The sequence below is a fragment of the Pipistrellus kuhlii genome, unplaced genomic scaffold (assembly GCF_014108245.1).
Source record: "Pipistrellus kuhlii isolate mPipKuh1 unplaced genomic scaffold, mPipKuh1.p scaffold_m20_p_41, whole genome shotgun sequence".
Classification (NCBI taxonomy): Eukaryota; Metazoa; Chordata; class Mammalia; order Chiroptera; family Vespertilionidae; genus Pipistrellus; species Pipistrellus kuhlii.
Window position 1 is genome coordinate 1439458 of NW_023425542.1, and position 26486 is coordinate 1465943.

The following is a 26486-nucleotide window of genomic DNA, read 5'->3' on the forward strand; positions in this document are numbered from 1 at the left end:
TCCAATCTGGGACCCCTCAAGGATGTCCGACTGCCCATTTAGGCCCGATCCTTTCTGGATCGGGCCTAAATGGGCAGTCGGACATCCCTCTCACAATCCAGGACTGCTGGTTCCCAACTGCTTGCCTGCTTGCCCCTAACCATTTCTGCCTGACAGCCTGATCACTCCCTAACCACTCCCCTGACAGCCTGATTGATGCCTAACTGCTCCCCTGCCAGCCTGATTACCCCTAACTGCCCTCCTCTGCAGGCCTGGGTCCACCCCTAACTGCCCTCCCCTGCAGGCTTAATCATCCCCAACTGCCCTCCCTTGCACGCCTGGTGCCTTCCAACTGCCCTTCTCTGCTGGCCAGATCACCCACAACTGCCCTCCCTTGCAGACCTGGTCCCTCCCAACTACTCTCCCTGCTGGCCATCTTGTGTCCATATGGGGGCAGCCATCTTTGACCACATGGAGGCAGCTATCTTGTATGTTGGAGTGATGGTCAATTTGCACATTACGCTTTTATTAGATAAGATAAATAGGTGATAATTCATGAGACAAGGAAGAAGCTATTTTGTCTAAGTCTAGAGGTTGTATTACAAAACTTGTTTTTACTCCTCTTCATGGCTGTCCTTGTTGAAAATGGGCTCTTTCTTTGTTGATGTTTTGTGTACTTTCCCCTTACAGCTGAAATATCTGCCATATGTCAGAAGAAGGTAAGAGCAAACCATCTGTGTGGTGGGGCATGAGTTTCTGTGTTTGTATGTAAATTCATTCATTGACATCTGCCTCATTTCTGCACCATGGTTTCCCAGTATGTACATGTCACTGTATTTGTGAAGGGGGAAAAGAAATAATTTGGCATGCAAGATTGTTACATCTGAATGGTCTCTATTTCCATTTCTGCTTTTGCTCACCCATCTTCTGCACAAATATTTCTGATAAATTACCTGAAATAAAAGCTATGCATTTCTTTGGAATAGAATTCTAATGACAAAAGGTTTGAATGACAGTATAATCTGTGCAACCACCTTTGGTTAATGATGTAGCTTATATGCTAAGCATCTTTATTGCTTTGAAGTGGGGTAGAAACAGGCTAATATATGTTTTAACATACTCAGACTCACTATATATGGAAAATATTCACTTATATGTAAATTAAATGTTATCTCTAGTTAAAGATTCCACCTTCAAATTTCACTAGCCGCCTTTCATGACAGTTTCCCTAAACCATACCCATCTTTTTACTTGTGGAAAGTACAAGAGAAGTTAGTATGGTGTCCCATATAGAACTTTGTATTAGTTGTTGAGATACTTGGGTTCTGGCCAGTTCTATTTCCACCTCCCATGTACAGGTCATTTAAACTTTTTAGGTGTAAGTCATGAATGAGTACCGTTGGAGGACTGTTTCAGTTATCTCTTGCCATATGGCTTATGACAATACATATTTATTTGATCACAGTTCTTTGGATTGGCAATTTGGCTATGCTTAGCTAAGCTTCTTTTGATAAACTCTGAGAGGCTCACTCATGCATTTGTATCCACTGGTAAGTAGGCTGGAGGTTAGCTGGTCCCAGATGACCTCATTCTCCCATCTAAGGCTTCCGCTGGGATGGTTGGAATGATAGGGATGACTGGGTGTCTAGCCCTCCCTCTTCCCATCAGGTGTCTCATCTCCCAGGAGGCTAGGCTGGATCTGTGCATGTGGCAGCAGGGTGCTGAGAGAATGAGAGAGGAGGTTGAAAGGCCTTTTGAGACCGAAGCTCAGAAGTCACGCAGCATCACTTCTGCTTCATCCGGCCTTCAAAGGAAGTCCCAAGGCCAGCACCATTTCACAGAGTAGGGGAATAAACTCCCTTTTATAAAGCAGCAAGAATTCTGTGGTCATTATTTAACCCTCTGGACATTACATTCTTACATTCTCTCCAAATGCAAAATATTCTCAGCACCTTACAAGACGTGCAAGAATTTTATCCATTTATGACTTCAGCGGGAAAGTGCATTATCTTGTGATCTGCATCTGGTCTGGTCACTGATGAAACTCTTGGGGTGCAAATTCTCTCTTTTAAAAAAAAATATATTTATTGATTTTTTTACAGAGAAGAAGAAAGAGGGATAGAGTTAGAAACATCAGTGAGAGAGAACCATTGGTCAGCTGCCTCTTGCACACCCCCTACTGGGGATGTGCCCACAACCAAGGTACATGCCCTTGACCGGAATTGAACCCAGGACCTTTCAGTCCCCAGGCCAACGATCTATTCATTGAGCCAAACCGGTTTCGGCTGCAAATTCTCTTGAGCCAGTGACCTGTGAACTAAAAAGGCAAGTTACGTCTGGTCTGTACAAGTCCAACACACAATGATGAGACAGGGAAATGATAGCAGCGACAGACTTCTGTTCAAGACGAGGAAGAGGAAGCAGGGAGCAGGCCCTGGTCTGTAGCAGCTCCAGCCAGGCCCACTTCAGTTCTGTCTCTGGGGATAATGAATGTGCCGTGCGTGGAATCTAGTTTTGCTTTCTGGGAATGGTTCTCAGATCCATTGTTGTATTCCTGGCACCTTGCTGCACTCTCTGAGACCTCTCTCCTTTTCCATACGAAAAGGCCCTGGTGGCAGCTGAGCTACTCTCTCAGGCTGCTTCCTGTGTGTAGCAGTTGGGGAGGAGGGGTGTCTCACAGACCTATTTTCATGTAGAGCTGGGTCTGTCCTTAGCTGGAGTCTAAGTTGATGGTGCTTTTTTGCTAGTGTGACTTTGTGGATTTTCAGTAAGTCTTATTGGGGTTCTGTGCCTCCAAAGCCATCTATGTAATTATTTTTGAGACAGTTATTTCTATACTTTGGGCATTTCAGTTTGTCCTTAAAATTATTAGAAGCCCTGTTGTAGCTGAGCAGTTCAACTGAACATCACCTTATATCTTTCTGAGATTTAAAAAAAATATTTTAAAAATATATTTTATTGATTTTTTACAGAGAGGAAGGGAGATAGAGAGTTAGAAACATCTATGAGAGAGAATCATCAATCAGCTGCCTCTTGCATGCCCCCTACTGGGGATGTGCCTGCAACCAAGGTACTTGCCCTTGATCAGAATCGAACCTGGGACCCTTCAGTCTGCAGGCTGACGCTCTATCCACTGAGCCAAACCGGTTTTGGCTCTTTCTGAGATTTTAACAAAGGATCATACAGTCATTGAGCAAGCTTTTTAAATTTAATCCTCATCCAAGGATATATTTTTCTATTGATTTTTTTTAAAATTTTTTAGAGAGAATGAAAGTGGGAGAGGGGAGAGAGAAACATCAATGTGAGATAGACACATCAATGGGTTGCCTCCTGTATGTGCCCAGGTCCAAGGTAGGGGATAGAGCCTGGAACTGAGATACCTGCCCTTGATCAGGAATCAAACCTGTGACCCTGCGGTCCATGGGCTGATGCTCTAACCACTGAGCAAAAGCAATCAGCACCATTTAGCAAACTTTTCATTCGATTTTTATCCTTATTCTTACTTTGAGAATCTTTTAGGAGCTGGAGAGACTAGGTTGAAAAGTAGCTTTATTTTGTAAATCAGCATGTTCCAACTCTGGCAGTATATATCTAATATATTTGACACCCACAGCAGACAATTTTTTTTTTAACACTCTCCTCCTTTACATGCTAAAATTATTTTTATAACATTTTTAGTAATAAGCTTCAAATTAGCACATTTTTATTACTTATTCTTTAGGGGTTCGGTGCATGGGATTTGTGCACTGGTGGGGGCGTGGCCTGTGAGGATTGACTGCTGTTGACTGCTGTGGGAGCTTCACTTATGCCAGTCAGCTGAGCAGCTGCAGCAGGAGCAGCCGCTCATCCTGGTTAGCTGATTGGCGCTCCCACTGTGGGAGCGCACTGACCACCAGGGGGCAGCTCCTGCGTTGAGCATCTGTCCTTTGGTGGTCAGTGTGTGTCATAGCGACTGGTTGACCAGTCGTTCTGGTCTTTCTGCTGTTCGGTCGCTGGGCTTTTATTATATAGGATAAACATTTTATTTTATATCAACATTATTTTGAGACCTTCCATTAAGTTCAAAATAGTTTAGAATTGTTTGAGCTTGCTTTGGGCACAGTTTGTACTTTTGGTATTACATGTTCCTACACTCGAATAATAGTTTGAAATAAGCATCAAGATTGTCAAGATAAAAGATAGACCTCGAATTATTTAAATTCTGCTGTTCTGTGAGGCCACCTAGAGTTATTTATTTATGTTTAAAACTTAAAGCAGTGAATGAAACAGAATGGCTATGGTGAGCATTCGAACACCATGCCCAATGGAATCTAAATCAAAGGGAAATCTCTAGTGTATTGTTGAAATGAATGCAAATAGCTGACTCCATGTGGGTTGAGCATCATCTGTGGCTTGTAATATATTTTTAAACCTAGTAGGAACCACAGCAATTGTTTAGAACTTTGACAAACCAAACATTATTTGGGGGCAGAGTATTTTATTGCTGCTTTTGCTTGGAATTGATGGCACATGGTGATAAAGCAGGTTGACTTTGAGTTGGTATTCCGGATACTAATATATGTAGGATACCCAGATACTGTGCAAGATTCATTCATAATGCAGCAACACAAGACAACAACCATTTAATTATGCTCACAGATACTGTGGGTCAAGGCATAGTCAACAGCCTGTCTCTACTTGATGATGTTTGAAACCTCATCTGGGGAGACTTGCATAGCTCAGGGATGGAATTATCTAAAGGTTTCTAGATGATATGTTTGGGTTCCGGGATGGGGTGGCTTGAAGGCTAGGCTTAGTCAGAATTGCTGGCTGGAGACTTACATTGCCTCTCCATGGGTCCCAAGGAGGGTGTTTCTGAAGAGAGAGAGTTCTAGACAGTCAGGTGGAAGCTGCATGTCTTTTTATAGCCTGGCCTTGGGAGTGATATGACTCGTGCCTTACTCTCTTGGTTGAAGCAGCTATAAGCCCATTTAGATTCAAAGCCTGGATTCAAAGAGGCGTATCTGAGGAACCAAACCCAAAGAGCCTCCTCCACAGCTGGGCTTCATTTAGATGAGAAGACCTTGGACCTCCAGCCAGGAATTTGCATGTGGGAAGAATGTAAACAACTTGTGACCAGAAAACAGGATGGGAAATTGCAGACCTTAAACTTCAGGCCTTTATTATAGCAAATAACTACCACTAAACCCATATCCACATCCGATTGTTTATATAACAGTAAGACTCCCAGAGGAACAAAGACTGATTGGCACCAAAAGGCAGAAGTAAACACTACCGATGTACGCTGATCTAGACCGCACTGCTGGTGGGGTAGTATTGGTTTGGTGAGTGAGCAGGAGAGTCCCAAACCAATAAAAACTGCAGAATGAACTTTAATGTCCAAAAGAAAAAGAAAGGACACAAAGCAGGAAAAGTAGTTCCTTCCGAGGAGTCAGGGCCTACTTGAATGCCAGAGAAGACTTGGGCTTCAGATGGAGAAGAAACACACTGTAGTTTAACAGATGATTTTCAAAACTATGAAAAATATTATAAAATTTTTACCTTGCTTTTGTGATTTGTTGGCCTGAATCCTTTTCAGCAAATGAGATTTCACACTAGTACCCAGAGCCTCTTGCTAAAATAGCAGTGGAACTTAACTTACTTTGAAATGGTTGCTCAGATCCACAGCTCAGTACATCGGCAATGTCTTGCTGTAGGTTCTGTGCTTGCCTCCTTCCTTCTTCTGTCTCCCCGAAGTTGCTGTCTTGGAGTGTTTTCCAGTCTCTGAGTTCACAATGGCTTAGACTATGATATCCCCAGAGGTGTTCACATCTCTTTAAGCTCTACTGAAAGACTGAAAAGCTGGACACTAAGCAGTTGAGCAGTGGTCGCAGGTCTAACAGGCTGGGGGCACATGTTCTGGTGGAGGCCAGGGATGTTTCCAGGGATGTTTCACATCTCTTCGTGCGGAGGCTGCCTCGCTCCTGCCTCTGGTCAGCGTAGACCTGACCACAGCCCCTGAACTTCAGAATCCCAGGCTGCTCCGCTTCTCTCAGTTCCGTCACTTTATCTCTTGACTCCTTTCTGAGTGTAGACGATGGACAATGGCTGGATCTAGGAATGTTTTTTTGCTGCATTTTGCTGTTACCGTGGTGTCAGTTGATGTGTGTTTAAGGTTTTGACAGGAAGTCCCGGTGGGAGTGGAAAGGCCTGCTTGGGGCCGGGCTGTCAGCTGAGCTGGTGCAGCTCCCTCCCTGCCCTGCAAGGCAGACAGGCTGCGGTGGGGACTGGCTCTTTGAGCGGTGGGTAAGGTCATTTGGAATGTGCGTGCTGGGGGTTACAATCATTCCTTTTCTGTGCTGACGTGCTGTGCTGTGCTCTCTCTGGAATGGTTTTAATTTTTCCCCTTCATATTTCTCCTGAAAAATTCTTGAAAAACGAACACAAAATCATCGAGAGAGCTCTCCAGCCCCCATGATTGAGGTGACTTGGCAGAGGGCTTTTCAACTCGGTCCCACTCATATGCAGAAGGTTTCCACCCCCCACACGTAGAGACAATACTCCTCATCTTCATTTTCAACTCGGACTGAGTTTGTCATTTTAATGGGTCAGAGATGACCTGCATGTGAGGAATCAGCGGCACTTCCACCTTCCACCTTCAGTGGCCCCTTTAGTGTCATCCCTTCCAGTTCTGAGCCACATTTGCCCCAGCAGTTCATTTTAATCGATTTCACTTTTTTTTTTTTTTGTCTAGAACTGCAGTTCCCATGTCAGAAGAGCCGTGGTCACCTGCTTTTCAGCAGGGTGCTGCGATCGTCACGGAAACAGGCCCGTTCGCTATTGCAAACGATGCCACTCGAATCACCACAGCAACGAAGTGGGGGCTGCCTCCGAAACGCACCTCTACCAGACCTCCCCTCCTCCCATCAACACGCGGGAGTGCGGCGCCGAGGAGCTGGTCTGCGCTGTGGAGGCCGTGATTAGGTAACAGGCAGCTGATCAGTCACTTATCCGGAAAGCTCCGCCTTGGCTCGGAGCCACCCTTCTCGCATTGAGAGGTGTAAATCCAATTCAAACTCAAGTGCCCTCAGCCCAGCACAATGCTGCCGTGATGATGTTTTCATTCATTCATTCAACAAATAATTTTGTCAAATGCCAGTTCTATGCCAGGCATGTGTGAGGCACTTGAGAGGCAGAAGGGAATACAGTGTCGTCTGTGCCCTCAGGTTACCCATGTAACTATGAAAACAGGAGCATGTAGCTCTGATCCAGAACGGTGAGCACGGTGCTAGGAGAGCACTGAGTCTTAGGGGGCATAAAGTGGGGGCACCAGCCCGCGTAAGGGGCGGGCTTGACTGACAGCTGCGAAGTGGGGAGAACTCTGGGTAATTCAGTAATGAGGTCAACCAGAGGCTGTGGAGTATGAGAGGGGCTGATCCTGGGGCTTTTTCTTCTTCTCTCGCAGGACAAAGAAAGGAGTTTTACAAATGGTAGCATCTAAACTTGTTCTCTTTTTGTATAATATCCATTAAGGCAAGATTCTTTAAAAAAAAAAAAATATATATATATATATTTTATTAGTTTTTCACAGAGAGGAAGAGAGAAGGATAGAGAGTTAGAAACATTGATGAGAGAGAATCATTAATCAGCTACCTCTTGCACACCCCCCACCGGGGATGTGCCTGCAACTAAGGTACATGCCCTTGACCGGAATCGAACTTGGGACCTTTCAGTCCCCAGGCCGACGCTCTATCCACTGAGCCAAACCGGTTTCAGCAATTAAGGCAAGATTCTTAAAAAGTAAAGCAATAATATGAGGATGCAAGATCTAAGGGTAGGCACTCAGTCTTTTCTGTTTCATCCCAGTGGCTGGCACAGTAGAAATGAGATAAATGTTTGTCAATAACACATCGCAGATTTCCGGAAGCAGAAAAAAAAGTGTCCATACTGCACACGTTTTTCATTCAAATGCATGCTTTATTTCTCTAACTGGAATCACAGTGCATCCACAATTCTTTTTGATATAACATTATACTATTAGCTCTTTTCAATGTTGTTATGTAGCTCCCATATTTATAATTTCCAGTGGATACGTACTATTTGTTTAGATTGTTTTTTCCACCATGAAATACTTAGAATGTTCTGAATTTTTTACTATTATAATACTTGATAAACATTCTTGTGTGTAGTGCTGTTTCTATATTTTTTTATTTTCTTAGGGTAGATGACCAGATGTGGTTGACCAGGGCAAAGAAAATGAATATTTTAATCGCTTTATTACATTACCAAGCTGACTTTTAAAAGGTGTATATGAATTTATAATGCCAACAGTACTGTATGATATTGCTAGTTCTGAGTATATCCTTTCCAATATTGGGTATTATTTTAAAAAAACTGTCACTTATTTAGCAAATTGAAAAGGGAGTCTTCATTGCTCATTTTCAGGTTTTTGAATACTAGATACTGGCTATTTTTCCTTTGGGTACAAGTTCCTCAGTCTCTCGTTGCATCGCCCATTTGATGTCCTCACAGCTTCACGTTAGATACAGGGGGAGCATTGACTCCTGGTGGTGTGGGCAGTGAACTGGAAGCCGGAAGGCATCAGTTCTGCTTGATTCTAAATGATTGGAGGAAGTAGCCTTTTTGTGCTTCAGTTTGCTCATTTATAAAATGAGGATGGTGTACAAAACAGTAAGGAAATGAAATTGGGCTTCTTGGATTAACTCCTACCAATTTAAAAGACGCCTAAGTGTTTATGAAGTAATTGCTCTGAATAGGTCATGATCCAGAATGTGTTTTTCAATAGTCTAACTTAAGTCTCTTCTCTTGGCCCTGGCTGATGTGGCTCAGATGGTTGGAGAGTGTTCTGGTACACCAAAAGGTCACAGGTTCAATTCCCAGATGGATCACATAGCCAGGTTGCGTATGAGAGGCAACTAATTGACATTGCTCTCTCACATTGATGTTTCTCTCTTTCTCCCTCTCCTTACCTCTCTCTCTAAAATAAATTAAAAACAAAATCTCTCCTCTTTGGCAGCTTATTAAAAGAAGCCGAGTTCCACGCTGAGCAGCGGGAACACGAGCTGAATCGCAGGCGGCAGCTGGGACTTTCCTCTTCCCACCATTCCCTGGAGAACACCGACTTTGACAACAAGGATGACGATAAGCACGACCAGCGGCTCCTCAGTCAATTTGGAATCTGGTTCTTGGTAAGAAAAGAAGTTGACTATTTTCTGCTTTCTTATTTCTCATTCTAACATTCACTGATGTGGAATTTCGCCTTTCTTTTGAAAGAAGTTAAACAGTAAATGGTGAAAACTTAACCTTGGCAATGGGACACTGGACCTTGGACAGTGACACTCAACCCTGTGCCGCACATTAGATTTATGGGGGAGGCTTTTAAAAAATGGCTATGCCGCCTGGCCGGTGTGGCTCGGAGGTTGAGTGTCAACCCCTGAACCAGGAGGTCACAGTTCCATTCCCGGTCAGGGTGCATGCCCAGGTTGAGGGCTTGTTCCCAGTACGAGGTATGCAGGAGGCAGTCGATCGATGACTCTCATCATTGATGTTTCTATCTCTCTTTCCCTCTCCCTTTCTATCTCTGAAATCAATAAAAATATATCTTAAAAAAATGGCAGTGCCCAGATTTCACTTTAGATTCTTGAGAACTTTTAAAGGGCTTTCTAGTTGATTCTAATGAGTAGCAAGGTGTTGAAATCTACTGTGCTTGGCTCTAGACAGTTTAACATGCACTTTTTGACAGGAAACAAATAGGAAAATAGCTAGGTTATATATTGTGAAATATTAGACTCACTATGATTTACAGATCATTCACACCCTATTTTCTGTGTACAAGACATTTTTCTTAAAAGTTCAGCCTCTGTGGAGACTTTTTTTGTTGTTGTTGTTATTGTAAGTCTGTCTAACAGCCAAAAAAATTATAGCCAAACTAACACAAGGAATTTGACTGCTATTGACTGATTCAGCCGCAACATTCATTCTGTAAAGACCAAACATACAATCCAAAGTTTCAAGCAAGCTGGATTTGCCAGTTCTGCAGAGAAGCAGACTTTTGTTTCTGTCCATTAGAGATGTGAATTGCGTCTCCATAGTGATACATCTCTTGTGCTTTCACATGGTTACTTGAAAAAGTCTTTTTTTTAAAAAAAAAAATCACATTGGGATTCAGTTGTTGATTTCACATGTCTTGTTCTTAGAACTTATTGTCTAGTAACCCAATGACTACTATTGTGAGCTTTCTGAAGGCGAGGATAAGGTTTTATTTATTTTTTATGTTCCTGAATCCAAATCTACTGCTCAGTAAAAGATTATTTAAGAACAAACGAATGAATGGATGATTAGTTGTTTTAAAATGTATATTTTAGAAAGTGGTGGGTTAGGGAATGGGGGCTCTAACATTTTAGAATTATTACTGATAGAAATTCTCAGCTAAATTCTAGATCATGTTAGACCTGAAATGTATGCAATTATTTTTTTTACTGAAGATATTTTTGAAAATTTACTTTGTAGACAACGTTCTACAAGCATCTATCTAGTGCAGATTTGTAATATATTTCTTATAGGAGAAAAGTCTTATTGGAAGGTGCAAGCTTAAGGGGAAATGATTGTTGCAAGCCACCTCTCCTTGTAGAGAGGAGCACAGTTTCTAAGATAAGTGAGCCTCCCTCATTTAGAAAACTATTTTTCCCTCCGCCTTTAAATGAAGATGGAATAATTATGTAACGATGAATGGAGACTGAATCAGAGTCTAATTTGTCTATTTCCAGGTGAGCCTCTGCACGCCCAGTGAGAACACACCCACGGAAAGCTTGGCTAGGCTAGTGGCCATGGTGTTCCAGTGGTTTCACTCCACAGCCTACATGATGGATGATGAAGTTGGAAGTTTGGTGGAGAAACTGAAGCCTCAGTTTGTCACCAAGTGGCTGAAAACAGTATGTGATGTTCGCTTTGATGTCATGGTCATGTGCCTTCTTCCCAAACCCATGGAATTTGCCAGGGTAAGTGGAGGCCTCCAGCTTGGGCCTGGCTGGAGAGAAGGACTTGGGGAGAAGCACCCCCTTAGCTTTTAGAGTGTTATCAGTGTCGGTAGAAGAGGAAAATGCCTTCATATTTTAGTCGGTACAGCTAAATGAGTTTAGTTTAGTTGATACATTTTAGGTGCTGTCCTGCTTTGATGTGGGTTTGGGATGGGGAAGAATGGAAGATGAATGTGTAAGGTATCTTTAAGAATTTAGCTCAGCCAGCATGGCTCAGTGGTTGTGTCGACCTATGAACCAGGAGGTGACAGTTCGATTCACAGTTAGGGCACGTGCCCGGGTTGTGGGTTTGATTCCCAGTGTGGGGCATGCAAGAAGCAGCCAATCAATGATTCTCTCTCATCACTGATGTTTCTCTCTCTCTCTCTCTCTCTCTCTCTCTCTCTCTCTCTCTCTCTCTCTTTCTGAAATCAATAAAAATACATTGGAAAAATGATTTAAAGAGTATTCTTTTCTGACATTGCTGAATATTTTTATTAAGAAACAAGAAAAAAACAACAACAACTTTCTGTGAGGTTGCTAGAGCTCAGTCCTTTTCTGGGCTATTGTCTGTGGAAGGGCTAAAGTTTGACAATGGGCAGTTTCTGTGGCTTCACGTATATCTCTGGAGACGAATGGTAGAAGTCCTTGCTCTTCCAAATCTTTGTTTTCTCCTCTGACTTATAGGTCAAATTTCCCTGTGTTTCTCCTTTTGCTCTGCCTCAGTGGATCCCAGGCTTCAGATGTATGGTTGAGAAGACCCCATATTTTTTGACTACATTATAATTTGTATCTAATCCAGAATAATTTTTTTTTTTCAGAGTCTGTTTTTGGCAGCAATATATGAAAATTTTTTTCAAGTTTTTTATTTTATTTTAAATTTGTGTGTGTGTGTGTGTATTTTCTTTCAAGGATATCTTGAGGCAATTTTTATTTTAAAGAAGACATTTAAAAATAAACAGAACACAGACCATCTAAAAGCATAGCTTTTTTGTTAGATTTTTAGGACTTGAGCATTTATCAAAATGCACTTCTTCTTTGGTGCCACCTACTGACTCACATATAAAACTGGATTTTTGCATAATCAAAATTGCCCACTTTTTGGCATTCTTTTTTTTTTTTTTTTAATATTTTTTTAATTGATTTCAGAGTGGAAGGGAGCGAGTGAGAGAAACAGAACATCAATGATGAGAGAGACTCATTAATCAGTTGCCTCCTGAATGCCCCACATTGGGGATTGATCCTGAAACCTGGGTATATGCCATGACGAGGCATCGAACCGTGATCTCCTGATTCATAGGTCAAGGCTCAATCACTGAGCCACACTGGTTGGGTTTTCCTGGCATTCTTTGACTCTGTTGATATGTTTTCTATTATTATTTCTTTCTGAATAGCATAGGGCTGGTGTGATCTAACTCTTGAAAATATGAAGAAATGATTATATTGGAAGGAAAACTTCTCTAGCGGGCCCCATGGTTGGGGGCCTGCATATTAACTGGCAACAGACATTAACAGGAGAAGAGATACAAGTTTATTTACACCTATATACAGGAGTACTCAGATATGAATAACTTTCTCAATACCCATAGATACAAGGTTTTTAGTTCTTGAATGGGAAGAAAAGCAAAGTTCTTTTGGGCTTTTTGATGGCTAAAAACCCAAAAGGACCAAAGTCTACAGTAGTAGAAATCTGTTTTTCTCTTAACTACAGGTACAACTGCACATATTTGTAATGGGTCTGTCAGGTTTTAGAAACAGAATGCTCCAATAGTGTTCCTGGTAGGAAGACCTTTTTGGAATTTTCAGTGGGATAATTCTCATTTAGTTGTGATTAATATTTGGATCTATTTGTAACTATGTTTTTTCTTCTTCTTTTTTATGGTAACTAATGGATACTGATGGTAGATTCTTACAGATCTCACTTTGAGAACACTTGGCTCAGGATTCAGATATAATGGAATCCTTGCATATAATGGTAACCAAATGTATTCTGTTCTTTTCTTCTGTGGCTGTTGAATGCCATCAGGTTGGTGGATACTGGGATAAGTCTTGCAGCACAGTGACTCAGCTGAAGGAGGGTCTCAACCGAATCCTCTGCCTGATCCCCTACAATGTGATCAATCAGTCTGTGTGGGAGTGTATTATGCCGGAATGGCTGGAAGCCATCAGAACAGAAGTCCCAGATAACCAGTTAAAAGAATTCAGGGAAGTATTAAGGTGGGTAAGTAGTTTAAGGAAGTCGCTGTAATTATAATGATATCTAACATTTATTAGCCAGGCAGTGTGCTAAGCCTTTTATATAATCTCACTTACTTTTTAACAAAATCCTATAGAGAAACTTGAAGGCCCAAATGGAAGAGTTGCTATAGATCATGCTAACATGATTTGGAATTATTCAGAAAATATTTTGTTCTTGTGGAATAATAGATATACCACATTATTTGCTCATTTTCACACATAATTATGGTTTGGATAAAATGTTTTTGGTTGCTGGGGAACTACTCTCATTCTTAAAAATGCAATGACTTTCATTGAGTCTAATGTGAATATGAACACTAACACTATTAACAACCGTATGAATTATGTATATCTATCCCAATGGCATAAGCTATTCCTGTAAAATGAGACATGCTAATAACAGTTCAGAACACAGACTAATCTCAAGTGTTTGGCTTCCCAAATAAATATTAGAAACGCCCTGGTAGGTCCTACTATGTGCCCATGGGTCATTTACTTTTGTTGCTCTGCTTTCCAGCAAAATGTTTGACATTGAGCTCTGTCCTCTGCCTTTTTCAATGGAAGAGATGTTTGGCTTTATTAGTTGTCGGTTCACAGGATACCCTTCTTCTGTGCAGGAGCAAGCATTACTGTGGCTGCATGTAAGTGGATGACACTTTTGACCATTTTGGGCATTAGTTCTTAGCCTATGAACTGTAGATCCTCCAGTAGAGCAGCGGGGAGTTACTGCAGAGTCCATAGTCTGTATGTTTGCTGAGGACTATCTGCAGGTGAATAATTCATATGCATAGGTTATTGTATTTTAAATATACGTAGTAGCTATAGTTGCAATTTATTAATAAAACACAAATTTATGTAGTACTATTACTAACTTCATAGTAGCTTTTGGTCCGCATGTATCTTTCCATCAGTAGATATTAAAAGTTTACTAGCTGTGTTGTGGGATTCTGATAAGCTTTTGATATTAAATAGGTCTTTTACTTAGAAAGGTTGAGAACTACTGATATAAGGGGTAGTTCATGCTGTTCATTCAGCTTGTGAGAATGATAGAAGGGGTAGTTCATGCTGTCCTGTCTCCACTTGTGAACTCCAGCTTTTCTCTTAAAATCCATCTCAAAAATGAACTCATCCAAGAGATCTTCCCAACAGAATTCTTTCCTTCCCTGAGTATTCACACAGGTTCTTTATGTGAATACTATTTCTGTCTAATATTACAGTTAATTTTTGTCTTGTCTCCTGGTTATAAATGCCCTGAGGGCTGGGACTCCCATTTTTTTCATTTTTGAATTTATAACTCCCTTCATCTCTCAACATCTGGCACATGCTTTGAATTTAGTGGGTATTCTTTAAAGTCTACTAAGTTGAGTTGAGTACCTGACGTGAAGTTTGGGCAGTTTTTGAAAAGGAGGACGGAACCACTGTACAGGTTATGGATGCAGATACATTTCTGTTTCATGAAAGGATGTGATCCGTAAAGTGTCTCAAGTCGTGAATATGCCTTTCTGGGCTCTAAACTGAGGAACAGTATGTTTCACAAATGACACAGAGTAAAGAAGATCATTTAAAAAAAAAGTCACTTGTGGGACCTAGAACTTTAAATTTTTACCCCAAGGTAGGTCTCAATAAGATAACTTTTCATTGTAGGAAAGCTAATTCTTCTAAAGATGGCTAGATGTTGTTACTCAGTTGTACATCCTTGGAGCTGTGCAGTCTAGGGACAGGGCTATAAACCTCTGTCCCCACCATGGCTAACACTATTACAGTTTACATCTTTTATGGATTGGGCTTTGCCATAGCTTTTGGTTTGAAGGTAGTGCTACAGTTGAAGGAGGATGTAAGCCACTGGTCTAAACATCTGGGAAATAGAACAATATAATGATTGGAGTTGACTCATTTATTAATTAAACTAGGGGCCTGGTGCATGAAATTCGTGCATGGGGGAGGGGTGTGTGTCCCTCAGCCCAGCCTGCATCCTCTCCAATCTGGGACCCCTCGAGTGATGTCCGACTGTCTGTTCAGGCCTGATCCTGGTGGGATAAGGCCTAAACGGGCAGTCGGACATCCCTCTCACAATCCAGGACTGTTGGCTCCCAACTGATCGCCTGCCTGCCTTCCTAATTGCCCCTAATCGCTTCTGCCTGCCAGCCTGATCACTCCCTAACCACTCCCTTGCCAGCCTGTTATATGCCTAACTGCTCTCTGGCCAACCTGATTGCCCCTAACTGCCCTCCCCTGCTGGCTTGGTCACCTTCCTAAGTGCCCTCCCCTGCAGGCCTGGTCCCCTCCCCCCCCCAACTGTTCTCCCTTGTTGGCCTGGTTCCCCCCAACCCCCAACTGCCCTCACCTGAAAGCCTGGGTTCCCCCTCAGCTATCCTCCCCTGCAGGCCTAGTCCCCGCAAACTGCCCTCCCCTACTGGCCATCTTATATCCACATGGGGGTAGCCATCTTATGTGTTGGAGTGATGGTCAATTTGCATATTACCTCTTTATTATATAGGCTGAGGAAACATTTATAGAGCTCCTCTGTGCCAGTCGCTGTAATAGGTGCTGGAATACAATTAGAGAAGCAATAGTCTTTTCCTCCTACTTCAAAGAGCTCACAGTGGGAGAGATAATATCAAATAATCAAATGTAATGCCAAGTGATACTTGCTCTAATAAAGGTATATAGAAAATTCTAAGAAAGCAGGGCAGAGAATGGATTAATTCTGTCCAAAGGAAGGAGGCATCTCTTTTCAGAAAATTCATTTCAGATAAGGTACCTTGATTTTGGCATGACACCTAAGCTTGCTCCAGAGAACAAGAGCAGATGGGACATTCAGATGGGAGTGGGGACATGCCACAGATTATTACTAGTCCAGGACAAAGGTGATGAGATAAGGCACTAGCAGTGGCATGGAAAGGAGGGATCACAAAGAGGTACTTCAAAGTGTTAATAGAAAGAACATGATGATTTATTGGATGTGGGGAGTGGGGTTCAGTAGTACCATTGATTCTCTTAATACAATACATTGAGGGTGACTGTGCTGATAGAATATGTGGAAGGCTAAGTGTTGTTATGTTCAATAGTTCACTGATTAAAAATGTTAAGTGTAGTTTTATTTGAATTTTAAAGTTTATATTTTGGGGGGATATATATGCCTTTTTTCCCTCAGGTATTATCGGAGTTAGACATCACGGTCCCACTTCAACTATTAATAAGTATGTTTTCTGATGGAGTTAATTCTGTCAAAGAACTGGCAAATCAAAGAAAATCAAGAGTCAATGAATTGGCAGGGAACATGGCAGCTCGAAGGGTAATTATGCCACAACTGTTTTTGTCTTATTAAGATTTTGCAGATTATAACAGGTCTAAAAGTAGCATCATGTAAACTTCTCTGAAAATGCTTTTTATTCCATCTCTCTCTGGAACTTTTAAACACATAAGTAATAGAAAGCATTAATCTAATATATGTTTGATTAAGTCTGTAATTACTGTAATAAGTTGTTATTGAGTTTTCATTTTCCTTTCAGTTTTTTTCCTATACATACCTATTAGCTATCTCTTATCTTTGATGAAAGCAAAACAAAACAAAACAAAAAACGCACACTGCTTTTTGGGTACTTTTTTTTTTTTTTTTTTTTTTTTTTTTTTTTGGCGGGGATTGGGGTGGGGGGTTTGGGTGTCTCCTGGCAAACAAGAATTCCTTACCAGCTACTGAGCAGATAGCTCTTTATCTTGGGGATGAAGGGTTTGGATGTTTTCTTTTTTTAATTGTGTTTTGGGAAGATATTATCAACTGGTGGTGACCACAAGTGATACTGTCACTATGAACCAACTAAGTCCATTTTATTAACCCCTTTGAACCCACTTTATTGCCACCTTTGTACCTTTGTGGATGGGAGAAGTGTATGAAAACTGTTGGACATTTTTTTTAATGCTCACCTGGGGATATGTTTTTTATTGATTCCAGAGGCAGGGAGAGAGATGAGAGAAAAACATTGATCAGTTGTCTCCTGTACATGCCCAACTGGTGAGTGTGAACTCATCCAAAAGATCTTTAGTATGTGCCCTGACTGGGAATTGAACCCATAACCTTTTGGGGTATGGGACAATGCTCCAACCAATTGAGCTATCTGGCCAGGGTTTGTTGAAAATTTTTGATACTTTTTCTGTGGATGGCCTGATAGAATTTCAGTTGATGTAATGACATTCCCAGACCATGATCAGTTTTGGAGAGGTTAACTCACATCTGATGGTGGGCAGGCATGTCAGTTAGGATCCTGCTACAGAACTTATTCCAGATGATTCAGATGAAGGGACTTACATGGAAACTCTGCCTATAGAATTATGGGAGAGGTTAAGGGAGCAATAAGGGTTGGTGAGCTATTGGTGAACCCACAGTTCAGTAGGAAACCATTATTCCTCTAGGGCTGGAAGAACATGGGAAAGCAGTTCCTGAAACCCATACGGGAGCTGAAACGATACGGGGAGGGCTGGCTAGAGGAGCTATCACATGATGAGGAGATTGCCAGAGATGTAGCATCAGAACAGGCAGAGGGTGGGAGGAATAGTCCTACCTGTTTCTCCATAAGCTTCGGATCTTCTGCTGGCACCTTCCATCGACTTAACACATCTGGCAGCCAGCCAGCAAGAGAGCCAGAAAGACTCAGTCCTTGGCATTCTTGGGCTTAGGTGCAGGGAAGAGCAGGGCAATGAGAGCCTGGGTAGGTTGTGTTGGCACATGGAGAATAACCAGCAAACAGGTTTGACTTGTATTGTTTTCTCAAGATAGTTTAATAATTATAATATCCAGAGGCGGTTTGTCTTTAAACAGTCTTATCAACCTGACATTCTGTGTTTATATTTCTAAAACTGATCTTGCAATTTTTTACTTTAGTTAAGTTCTCATTTTTTATTTTATTTTATTTTTTGGTAGGATATGGTTTTAGGTAGATGCAGACAGTTTAATTAGAAATGTTTGATGGGATGAAAAATAAATGACAAAGACAGCTGCCTTCATTATTTAGAATGCTGATGTTTTATTCACTTGGCAGAAACTTTGGATAATTTTACTTGTTATTTTTATGTTTTGAGAAGATTTATAGTATTTGGAGGTACTAATACTATTGGCTAAGAGAGGAAATCGGTGTAACAGCTGGAAATACCTTCTGATATTTTATACAGCCATTTGAGCCTCTGCAAGTTCACTTATGTGTTGATGTTTTTCTTCTAGGTGAGTGTTGCCTCTGATCCTGGTCGACGAGTTCAGCACAACATGCTGAGCCCATTTCATAGTCCTTTTCAGAGTCCGTTTCGGAGTCCGATGCGTAGTCCTTTTCGTAGCCCTTTCAAGAATTTTGGACACCCAGGAGGAAGGACTATTGACTTTGATTGTGAAGATGATGAAATGAACCTAAATTGTTTCATCCTCATGTTTGATCTTCTCCTGAAGCAGGTAGCTGAAGCATGAGCTTCCTTTAGTTCAGAGGTGAAGGCATTTGTATAGTGATTTTTTGGTGTGTGTTGGACATTTTCACACTTACTGAAATGGTGAAGATATTTTTCAAACTCCTTTGGAAATTTCCTAAAGAGCCTGAAAAAATAAGTATGCATAAATATTTATTTTTGTATAAATATCTACAATGATATTGACATATGAGAATGGATATGAATTTTAGAAACTCCCTAGCTTCATTAGAGTTGATTCTTTTAAACACATTTGGTGAACATATTGGGTAATGTAATTGTTGGGAAGAGCAAGGTACACCTCTATAGTGATGGGCTGAGTTTAATGTATTTTATAAATTGATTTTTGAAGGTAATTTTAAAAGAGAAGTTTAAGAGGTTTGGTCAGAGGAGCATTTCTTCTTGACTTTTAATTTTGAAATGATTTTAGACTTGCAGAAAAGTTGCAAGAATAATACAAAGAATTCCTAAATACTTCTCTTAAGTTTTCAGATGTTAACATTTAGCACATTTTATTCTTTCTTTTTCTCTTATTCTGTATATGTTGGTATGAAAAATTAATGAACCATTTGAGAGTAAGCTGCAAGCATGATGTTCCTTTATCTTTAAAATTTCAGAATGTATTCTCTGAAAATATAAGGACATTTTTTTCCATAACCAAGTACAGTTATCAATTCAGGAAATTTATTTTAATACTATTATGTAACTTACAGAAAAATTTATTTTTAAAATTGATATAACAATCATCTTTATGACAAAAAATTTATTTTTGATTGAGAACACAATATAGCATCACTTATTGTAGTTATTTCTCCTGCCTCATTAGTCTTAATCCAGAATACTTCTTCAGTCTTTATCTTTTATGTTCTTTTTTTTTTTTTTTTTAATATATTTCATTGATTTTTCAGAGAAGAAGAGAGAGGGATAGAGAGCCAGAAACGTCGATGAGAGAGAATCATCGACCAGCTGCCTCCTGCACACCCCCATGGGGGATGTGCCCGCAACCAAGGTACATGCCCCTGACCGGAATCAAACCCAGGACCCTTCAGTCCGCAGGCCAACGCTCTATCCACTGAGCCAAACCGGTGCCGGCATCTTTTATGTTCTTGACATTTTAAAAAAGTCTATTTTGTAGAATGCCCATCAATTTGAATCTCATATTTCCTTACGATTTGGGTTGAGCATTTTTTGGCATTAATACAAACATGTGATATTGAGTTCATTTTAGTGCATCAGATCAGAAAGCACATGACATGATAATGTCTTCTTATTGGTGGCAGTAGCTTGATTAAGGTGAATTTTGCCTATTTCCCTACTATAAAGTCATCATTTTCCCTTGTAATTAATAAGTAGCTTGTAGAGAGATTCTTTAAGACTATGAGATTTCCTGTTTCTCATCGGACTTTTACCTGCTAGTTTAGCATCCATGGATGATTCATAGCTGAATCAGTTATTACTATGAGGGTTATCAAATAATAATTTTCTGATTCCATCATTTTAAAAAAATTATTAGTTGGCTTCCACGGAAGGAACAGTTTTCTCTTCTCTCCCATTTATATATTTATTTGTTTATCTACTTACTAGTGGCCCAGTGCATGAATTCGTGCACGGGTGGGATACCTCTGCCTGGCCAGCGATTGGGGCCGATTGGGTCTGGCCAGGAGGTTGGCTGTGAAACTGCACTGACCACCAGTTAGCAGCTCCTGTGTTGCGTGTCTGCCCCCTGGTGGTCAGTGCACATCATAGTGACCAGTAGTAAAGGTCGCTTAGGCATATATATATATATATATATATATATATATATATGATGTACTCATGGATTCTCATTTTATTCAGTGGGTTAAAATTTGTTTCAGTGGGTTAACTTTTATTTTGATGCTTGTGTTATCCCATATTTGGCTAGTGGGAGTCCCTTCAAGCTGGCTCCTGTGTTCTTTTGACATGGTCCATCATTCTTTGAATACTTCCTTAATTTCTGACATGAAAAGAAATTAAGGCTCATTTTAAATTTTCTTCACCCCACCCCTGAAACCAGCCATTTCTCCAAGGATCCCTGGTTCCCTTTAGTGGATAATGTTATTTAGAAACCAAAATGTGGACACTAGGTAAGGAGCAGCATTTTTTAAATGTGTAAAACCTCAGAGAGTGATACGTTTTGAGAAACAACTCCCTTTGAATGTCCTACATGATTTAAAAAGCAATTCTCATTACTTTGTTTTATGTATATAGTCTTTTAAGAAGAATCCATGGAAATCAATATATATTCATAGTCTATAAGTCTTACCATCTTTAAACAATTTAATATTGTCAGTTAATGAAAAGTTTCCCCCATTAGTGTGTCAATGCAATAATGGACAAAAGACCAAACTCCTCCTCCTCCTCCTCCTTCTTCTTCTTTTATTTTTTGCCTTTTTTTGTTGTTGATGTCTTTCAGATGGAGTTACAAGATGATGGGATCACGATGGGTTTGGAGCACAGCATATCGAAAGACATAATTTCCATTATAAACAACGTCTTCCAAGCCCCCTGGGGGGGCTCCCACACCTGCCAGAAGGACGAAAAAGCAACCGAGTGTAACTTGTGTCAGGCTAGCATTCTCTGCTATCAGCTCGCCTGTGAGCTCCTGGGGAGACTGGCTCCTAAAGAAGAAAGCCGACTGGTGGTAAGCGGTGGAAGGAGCCAGGTAGCCTCTGTCTGAGTGTCATAAGGAGGCAGTAGTGGTGTGATGGGGTCTTTCTCCAGGGTTAGCTGTGCTCCCTGCTGGGTAATATGTCAGACTGTGTTAAAAAAAGTTTTCCTTCCACCAAGTCAGGCTCCTGGAATATGGGAGGGTGCTACATTATATAGAACTCCTGGGTTAGAAATCTTGAGCCTTAAGTTAGGGTTTGTAGCACACACATCCACACAATTTCCACAAATACAAAGCGTTGCTGGTTTTCTTGAAATAACTTTGGTCAGAAAGTCATATTACAAAATTTAGATAACAGTGAATACTATAAAATATACATACCAAATATTGAGTAAATAGATTGGCTATAAGCGCCAAGAATTCCTAGGTAACTGCAGTTTATAAAACTTACAGACTTCGTCAACAGCCAATACAATTTTAATTTAACTACTCCATGCATTAGTTATTTCCTGTTTAGCTTATTTTTCCATCTAAGTCACACACATCATCAAAATAGCCTCATACCATCATAGCTAGGATTATTTGCCATCTTCTCTTTTTCTTCCTTTCCCCTAGTGTTTGTCTAGGTATAAAGTGACTTAAAGTATTTTTTGAGGTATAGTATACATCCAGTAAAACGTTTCTTCAGTTTTTAAATACCTTTAAACCCACCAAACTTGTTAGTCCTGCCTGTCGCAATATAACATCCCTGAAGTATGGTCTTTTTAAAAATATATTTTATTGAGTTTTTACAGAGAGGAAGGGAGAGAGATAGAGAGTTAGAAACATCAATGAGAGAGAAACATCGATCACCTGCCTCCTGAATACTCCCCACTGGGAATGTGCCCACAACCAAGGTACATGTTCTTGACTGGAATCGAACCTGGGACCCCGCCAGTCCACAGGCCGACGCTCTATCCACTGAGCCAAACCAGTTTCGGCTAGTATGGTCTATTTAACATTGTCACTGGGTACTTACTATACAGCAGTCACAGTAGTATATGATGGGAAAACAAATTAAAATAAAAAGCTTAGAGTTTAATCAGGAAGATGGTTAAATAAATGAAAAACCAGAAGACAGAGTGATGAGCATTCTGAGAGGTATGAACAAGGTAATGAACAAGGAGTGTGAAGAAGGAACAACAAATCTACCTGAGAGGCATAATAGGGATCCATAAGGTCTCCCTGGAGGAGATGATTCCTGGGCTTTATTGAAGGAGGAGTGGAATTAATGAAATGAAAGCAGTAGGAGAGCAGGACTTTTGAGATCCAGAAAACTCTCTGTTTAAATGGTCTAGTGGTCGGCAAACTCATTAGTCCACAGAGCCAAATATCAGCAGCACAATGACTGAAATTTCTTTTGAGAGCCAAAGTTTTTAAACTTAAACTTCTTCTAATGCCACTTCTTCAAAACAGATTCCCCTAGGCCGTGGTATTTTGTGGAAGAGCCACACTCATGGGGCCAAAGAGCTAGCTGCATGTGGCTCGCAAGCCGCAGTTAGCCGACCACTGCTCTGGACAATCAATATTTCTATTTTAAATGTTGATGCGAACCTCTTATTATTCCCTGCTAAGTAAGTAGTTATTGAACAAAATGTGCATGGGTTGGCATCTCCTGGTGAGGTGGGCACACTCACGGGGATTAAAGCAGAGATGGGAAAGCAAGGCCTAAGAAGATGGAACAATGTTTTAGATATTTCCCATATTATTTCAAGGGAATGAGAATGTTTCACTCACACCTCATCTAAATGTCCACGAACCGTTAGGGAAATAGGCTCAAGCCTCCTGTGAGGCAGGTGGCTCTGCCCCTCAGGGCTCAGCACAGGTTGGGCCGCGGCAGGCACGCAGCTGGTCTCTGCCGCAGAACCTTCATTACATCCCAGTGGGCTGCTCATCTGGCTGCTTGTCCTCTTTGTTCCAGGAGCCCACAGACAGCCTTGAGGATAGTCTCCTTTCTTCCAGACCCGAGTTCACCATAGGCCCTGGAGGTGAGGAGGAGGAGAATCCAGCCAGCAAACGTGGGGAGAACCCAGGGAATCACGCCGAGCCCGTGGAACATGCTGGTAGGTGAACTCGGGCACACCCAAGTTTGCACAGGCCCAACGTTCAGAACCCTGGTTGCTTAGGTGACCATGGACTTGCACAAGTTCAGACCTGGCTTCCTTAATATAGACTTTTGCAAATGAATCATTTATCCTGTTCATGAAGGGAACAGATCCAGGATGTGTTGCTAGTGGATCCGAGGTCACTGAGCATCTTTCTGGCAGCAGGTGCTTGTTACTGACAAAACCCCACTGTTTTAGTGTAAAAAGCACTTACAGCATCTTATGTTCTCTGTGCACACGTGGCTGTGAACCAAGGTGCGAGGCTGGATGGAGGGTGCTGACACTCTCCACAGCCACTCAGGGCATTTGGCCAGAGTAGAGCATGCTGGGACAGAGGCGATGGATTTTGGCTCCTGTGCCCCCAGAGTAAGACCAGGACTCTGGACAGGCTCACACCTGAGCAATTTGTGCTCTAGGGCTGATTGGCCTGCTCAGAGCTGGGAGAATGGTCTGTTACCAGTTGCTCAAAGGCTCAGTGTGGGCTAACTGGGGACAGCAGGATGGCAGGAAGGCCCAGAATCATACTCTAGCAGCTAGAGTATGTCATCCCAGGTGCCTTTGGGAAAGCCTGGCTTTTAGTCTGTGCTGTGGCATTCTGGGAATAAATCTAAGTTGTTTTTAATCTTCCTATTTCCACTATTCCTGAACTATTGTAAAAGCCCACCCCCAGAAGCATGGGCCTTGTATTATTCCCTCAGCGAACAGCAAATATTGTTATGTGACTGTTGTGTGGGGGTCATTGTAGGTCCCGGGGTGTCACAGTCAGGTCAGGGGAACAATATCATTACCGCAGCGTGCTTGGTTGGGATGGACTCCTTCTGCATGGATTGTACGAATGATCAGTTGAGTGTGGCTATCCCGGCTCACGTTATTTAGAACCATTGGCACTTAGAATTTGGAGGAACACCTGAGGTGACCTACTTCATTGGTTTTCATCATGTACGTGGAGTTGTTCAGGCTCTCTGTGGCGTCTTGGACCTTCCTTCTGTGGGGTGGCTAATGGTAGGAAGATGTGGGTAAATGATCAAGACTCAGGCTGCCCGCCCTGCTTCAGCCTGACTGCACTGACTTGCTCCATTTCCTGTAGTGGAGTTCTAGGTGAGATGTTCTTTGAACAAAGTATTCTGTAGAAAAGAAATCTGAACCTTGCTGATTCTTGTTCAGCCTTCTCACGTTGCCGACGAGGAAAATACATTGCAGAGGAGTTAAACAACTTGCCATTTTCATGTAGCTCATATTACTCATGTCTACTTTGTGCTTCTCATGCTGCCCAGACAGTAATGGAGAACTTGGATCATCCGCGGAGTTGAAACACAAACAAAATTAATGAGCTCTGACCTCTCTCTCCCAATTGTGGGTATATTATAAAGCTATTAATATTGTAGTTAGTGGCAGGGTGGAGGCTGGAACCTGGGTCTCCTGGTTTACTTAGAATTAATTATACTTGCTGAAACCCGGGCCCAGCCTGTGTTCATATCTAAGGAAAGCAGAGATTTTACTTATGATCCAGTAACCTGAACTCTTTCCATGCAAACATATTTTTCAAATCTAAGATAGCACCCAAAATCAATTAGGTGCTGTTTTTATTTATTTATACATAACACGTTATTTGAACAATGCTTAAAAGGAAGCCATTTATTTTTTTAAATGACTCTTTTCTTTGCTCAGTTGTTCTAACCTCCACTTGTATAAACATTTGGTGTATTTGTCTTCTTTAAGCATGTATTCAGGCTCCTGTCACAGCTTCTGGTCCACTTTCCTTCATTTACTTTCTGCTGCCCTGCAGGACGCAGTGATAAATGGTTTCCTCCGGGAGGTCCCATTCATTTTCTCCCCAGACCAGCCTCCCCTGCTGCTCGGTGCCCCGGCCCTGCTTCTGCTTTGTGGCCTCCAGGCAGTGGTCTTGAGCCCCTCAGTCATAGAACAAACAGGCGCTCTGCCCCATGTCCATGATTTCTCTCTCCGCTTTTAGAGGATTTCCTGTTTCTGCGTTTTGTGGCCTGGTGCCTATTTCTTCTGCCAGTCAGATATCTCTTCTATTAAAAATATTTTTAAAACTTTCACACTAGACAAAATAGAGTCGGGTGTGGATAGCAAGTATTTAAAAATACGTGAGGATGGAAGCTCTCCAATAAACTATCGAGAGGGCTTGACTTTATTGTTTCTGATCCTGGGAATTGCCAGAACTTATAACAGTGATTTGAAAACATTTTACACTAGTTTCTACATCTGGTTAACTTGTGAATTCTTTTTTCGATATATAATTTTTATTGTTGGCAATATTACAGATGTCTCCTGTTCCCCCGCTCCTCATCCCCCCATCCCCCTCCATCTAGCCCCCTGTGAATTCTTTTTCCTAGCATGCCTCATGTAGAATGCCCCGCCACTCTCTACCATAGAGGCAGAGATTTTAGAGACGCTCATAAGACAATAAAGCCAGGAGTAGTTGCTCTGATTTGACTATATTCATCTTCTTTCAAAAGTTCCCTTTGCCCATGGGATAAATTCTTCCTTAGGTGCTAATACAACTTGAATACTTCTATTTAATTCCTGCTTGTCTTCCTTTCAATTAGGAAAGCATACCTGGCCAGGCCTCAGGCCCTGCAGGAAACGGCAGAACTAGTGGCCCACAGGGGCATAGGGCTGGGTTGAGGTCGCTTTAGGGAGCCAAAGAAATCTGAGTACAGGATGACAACTAGGAGGAAAAGGGAAGCTGAGAATTCTGATCTAGAAGGTTTCCTTCATTTGCATCATAGAAGGGACATATGCTAACTTGGAGAGCAAATGAAAGCATTACATATTTAAAAATGTACATATTCTGTATCTGTTTTTATTCCTCTTGGCTTTATGATCTTGACCAGTTCTTGAACAGTGGGGGAAAGGAGGAGTTATGCTAACCTCTGTGTAATTATTTCCTCCCAGCAGTAAAGAACGATACTGAAAGGAAGTTTAGCTACCAACAGCTTCCAGTAACTTTGAGACTAATATACACCATTTTCCAGGTATATTTTTTGCAATATTTGAATTTTTGGT

The 26486-nt window shown here is 41.4% G+C and overlaps 1 protein-coding gene across 3 annotated transcripts in view; it reads left to right on the forward strand.

Annotated features, from left to right (window-relative positions):
• UNC79 (unc-79 homolog, NALCN channel complex subunit) overlaps positions 1-26486 on the forward strand; it is a 210180-nt gene that overhangs the window by 86823 nt on the left and 96871 nt on the right. For all 3 annotated transcript variants that reach the window (XM_045571940.1, XM_045571941.1, XM_045571942.1), the window contains exons 11-21: positions 670-698; positions 6713-6942; positions 8996-9167; positions 10746-10976; positions 13021-13211; positions 13750-13873; positions 16387-16527; positions 18448-18669; positions 21115-21342; positions 23270-23411; positions 26376-26455. In XM_045571940.1, the coding sequence (XP_045427896.1) occupies positions 670-698; positions 6713-6942; positions 8996-9167; positions 10746-10976; positions 13021-13211; positions 13750-13873; positions 16387-16527; positions 18448-18669; positions 21115-21342; positions 23270-23411; positions 26376-26455 (1790 nt within the window). The remainder of the gene's footprint in view (positions 1-669; positions 699-6712; positions 6943-8995; positions 9168-10745; positions 10977-13020; positions 13212-13749; positions 13874-16386; positions 16528-18447; positions 18670-21114; positions 21343-23269; positions 23412-26375; positions 26456-26486) is intronic.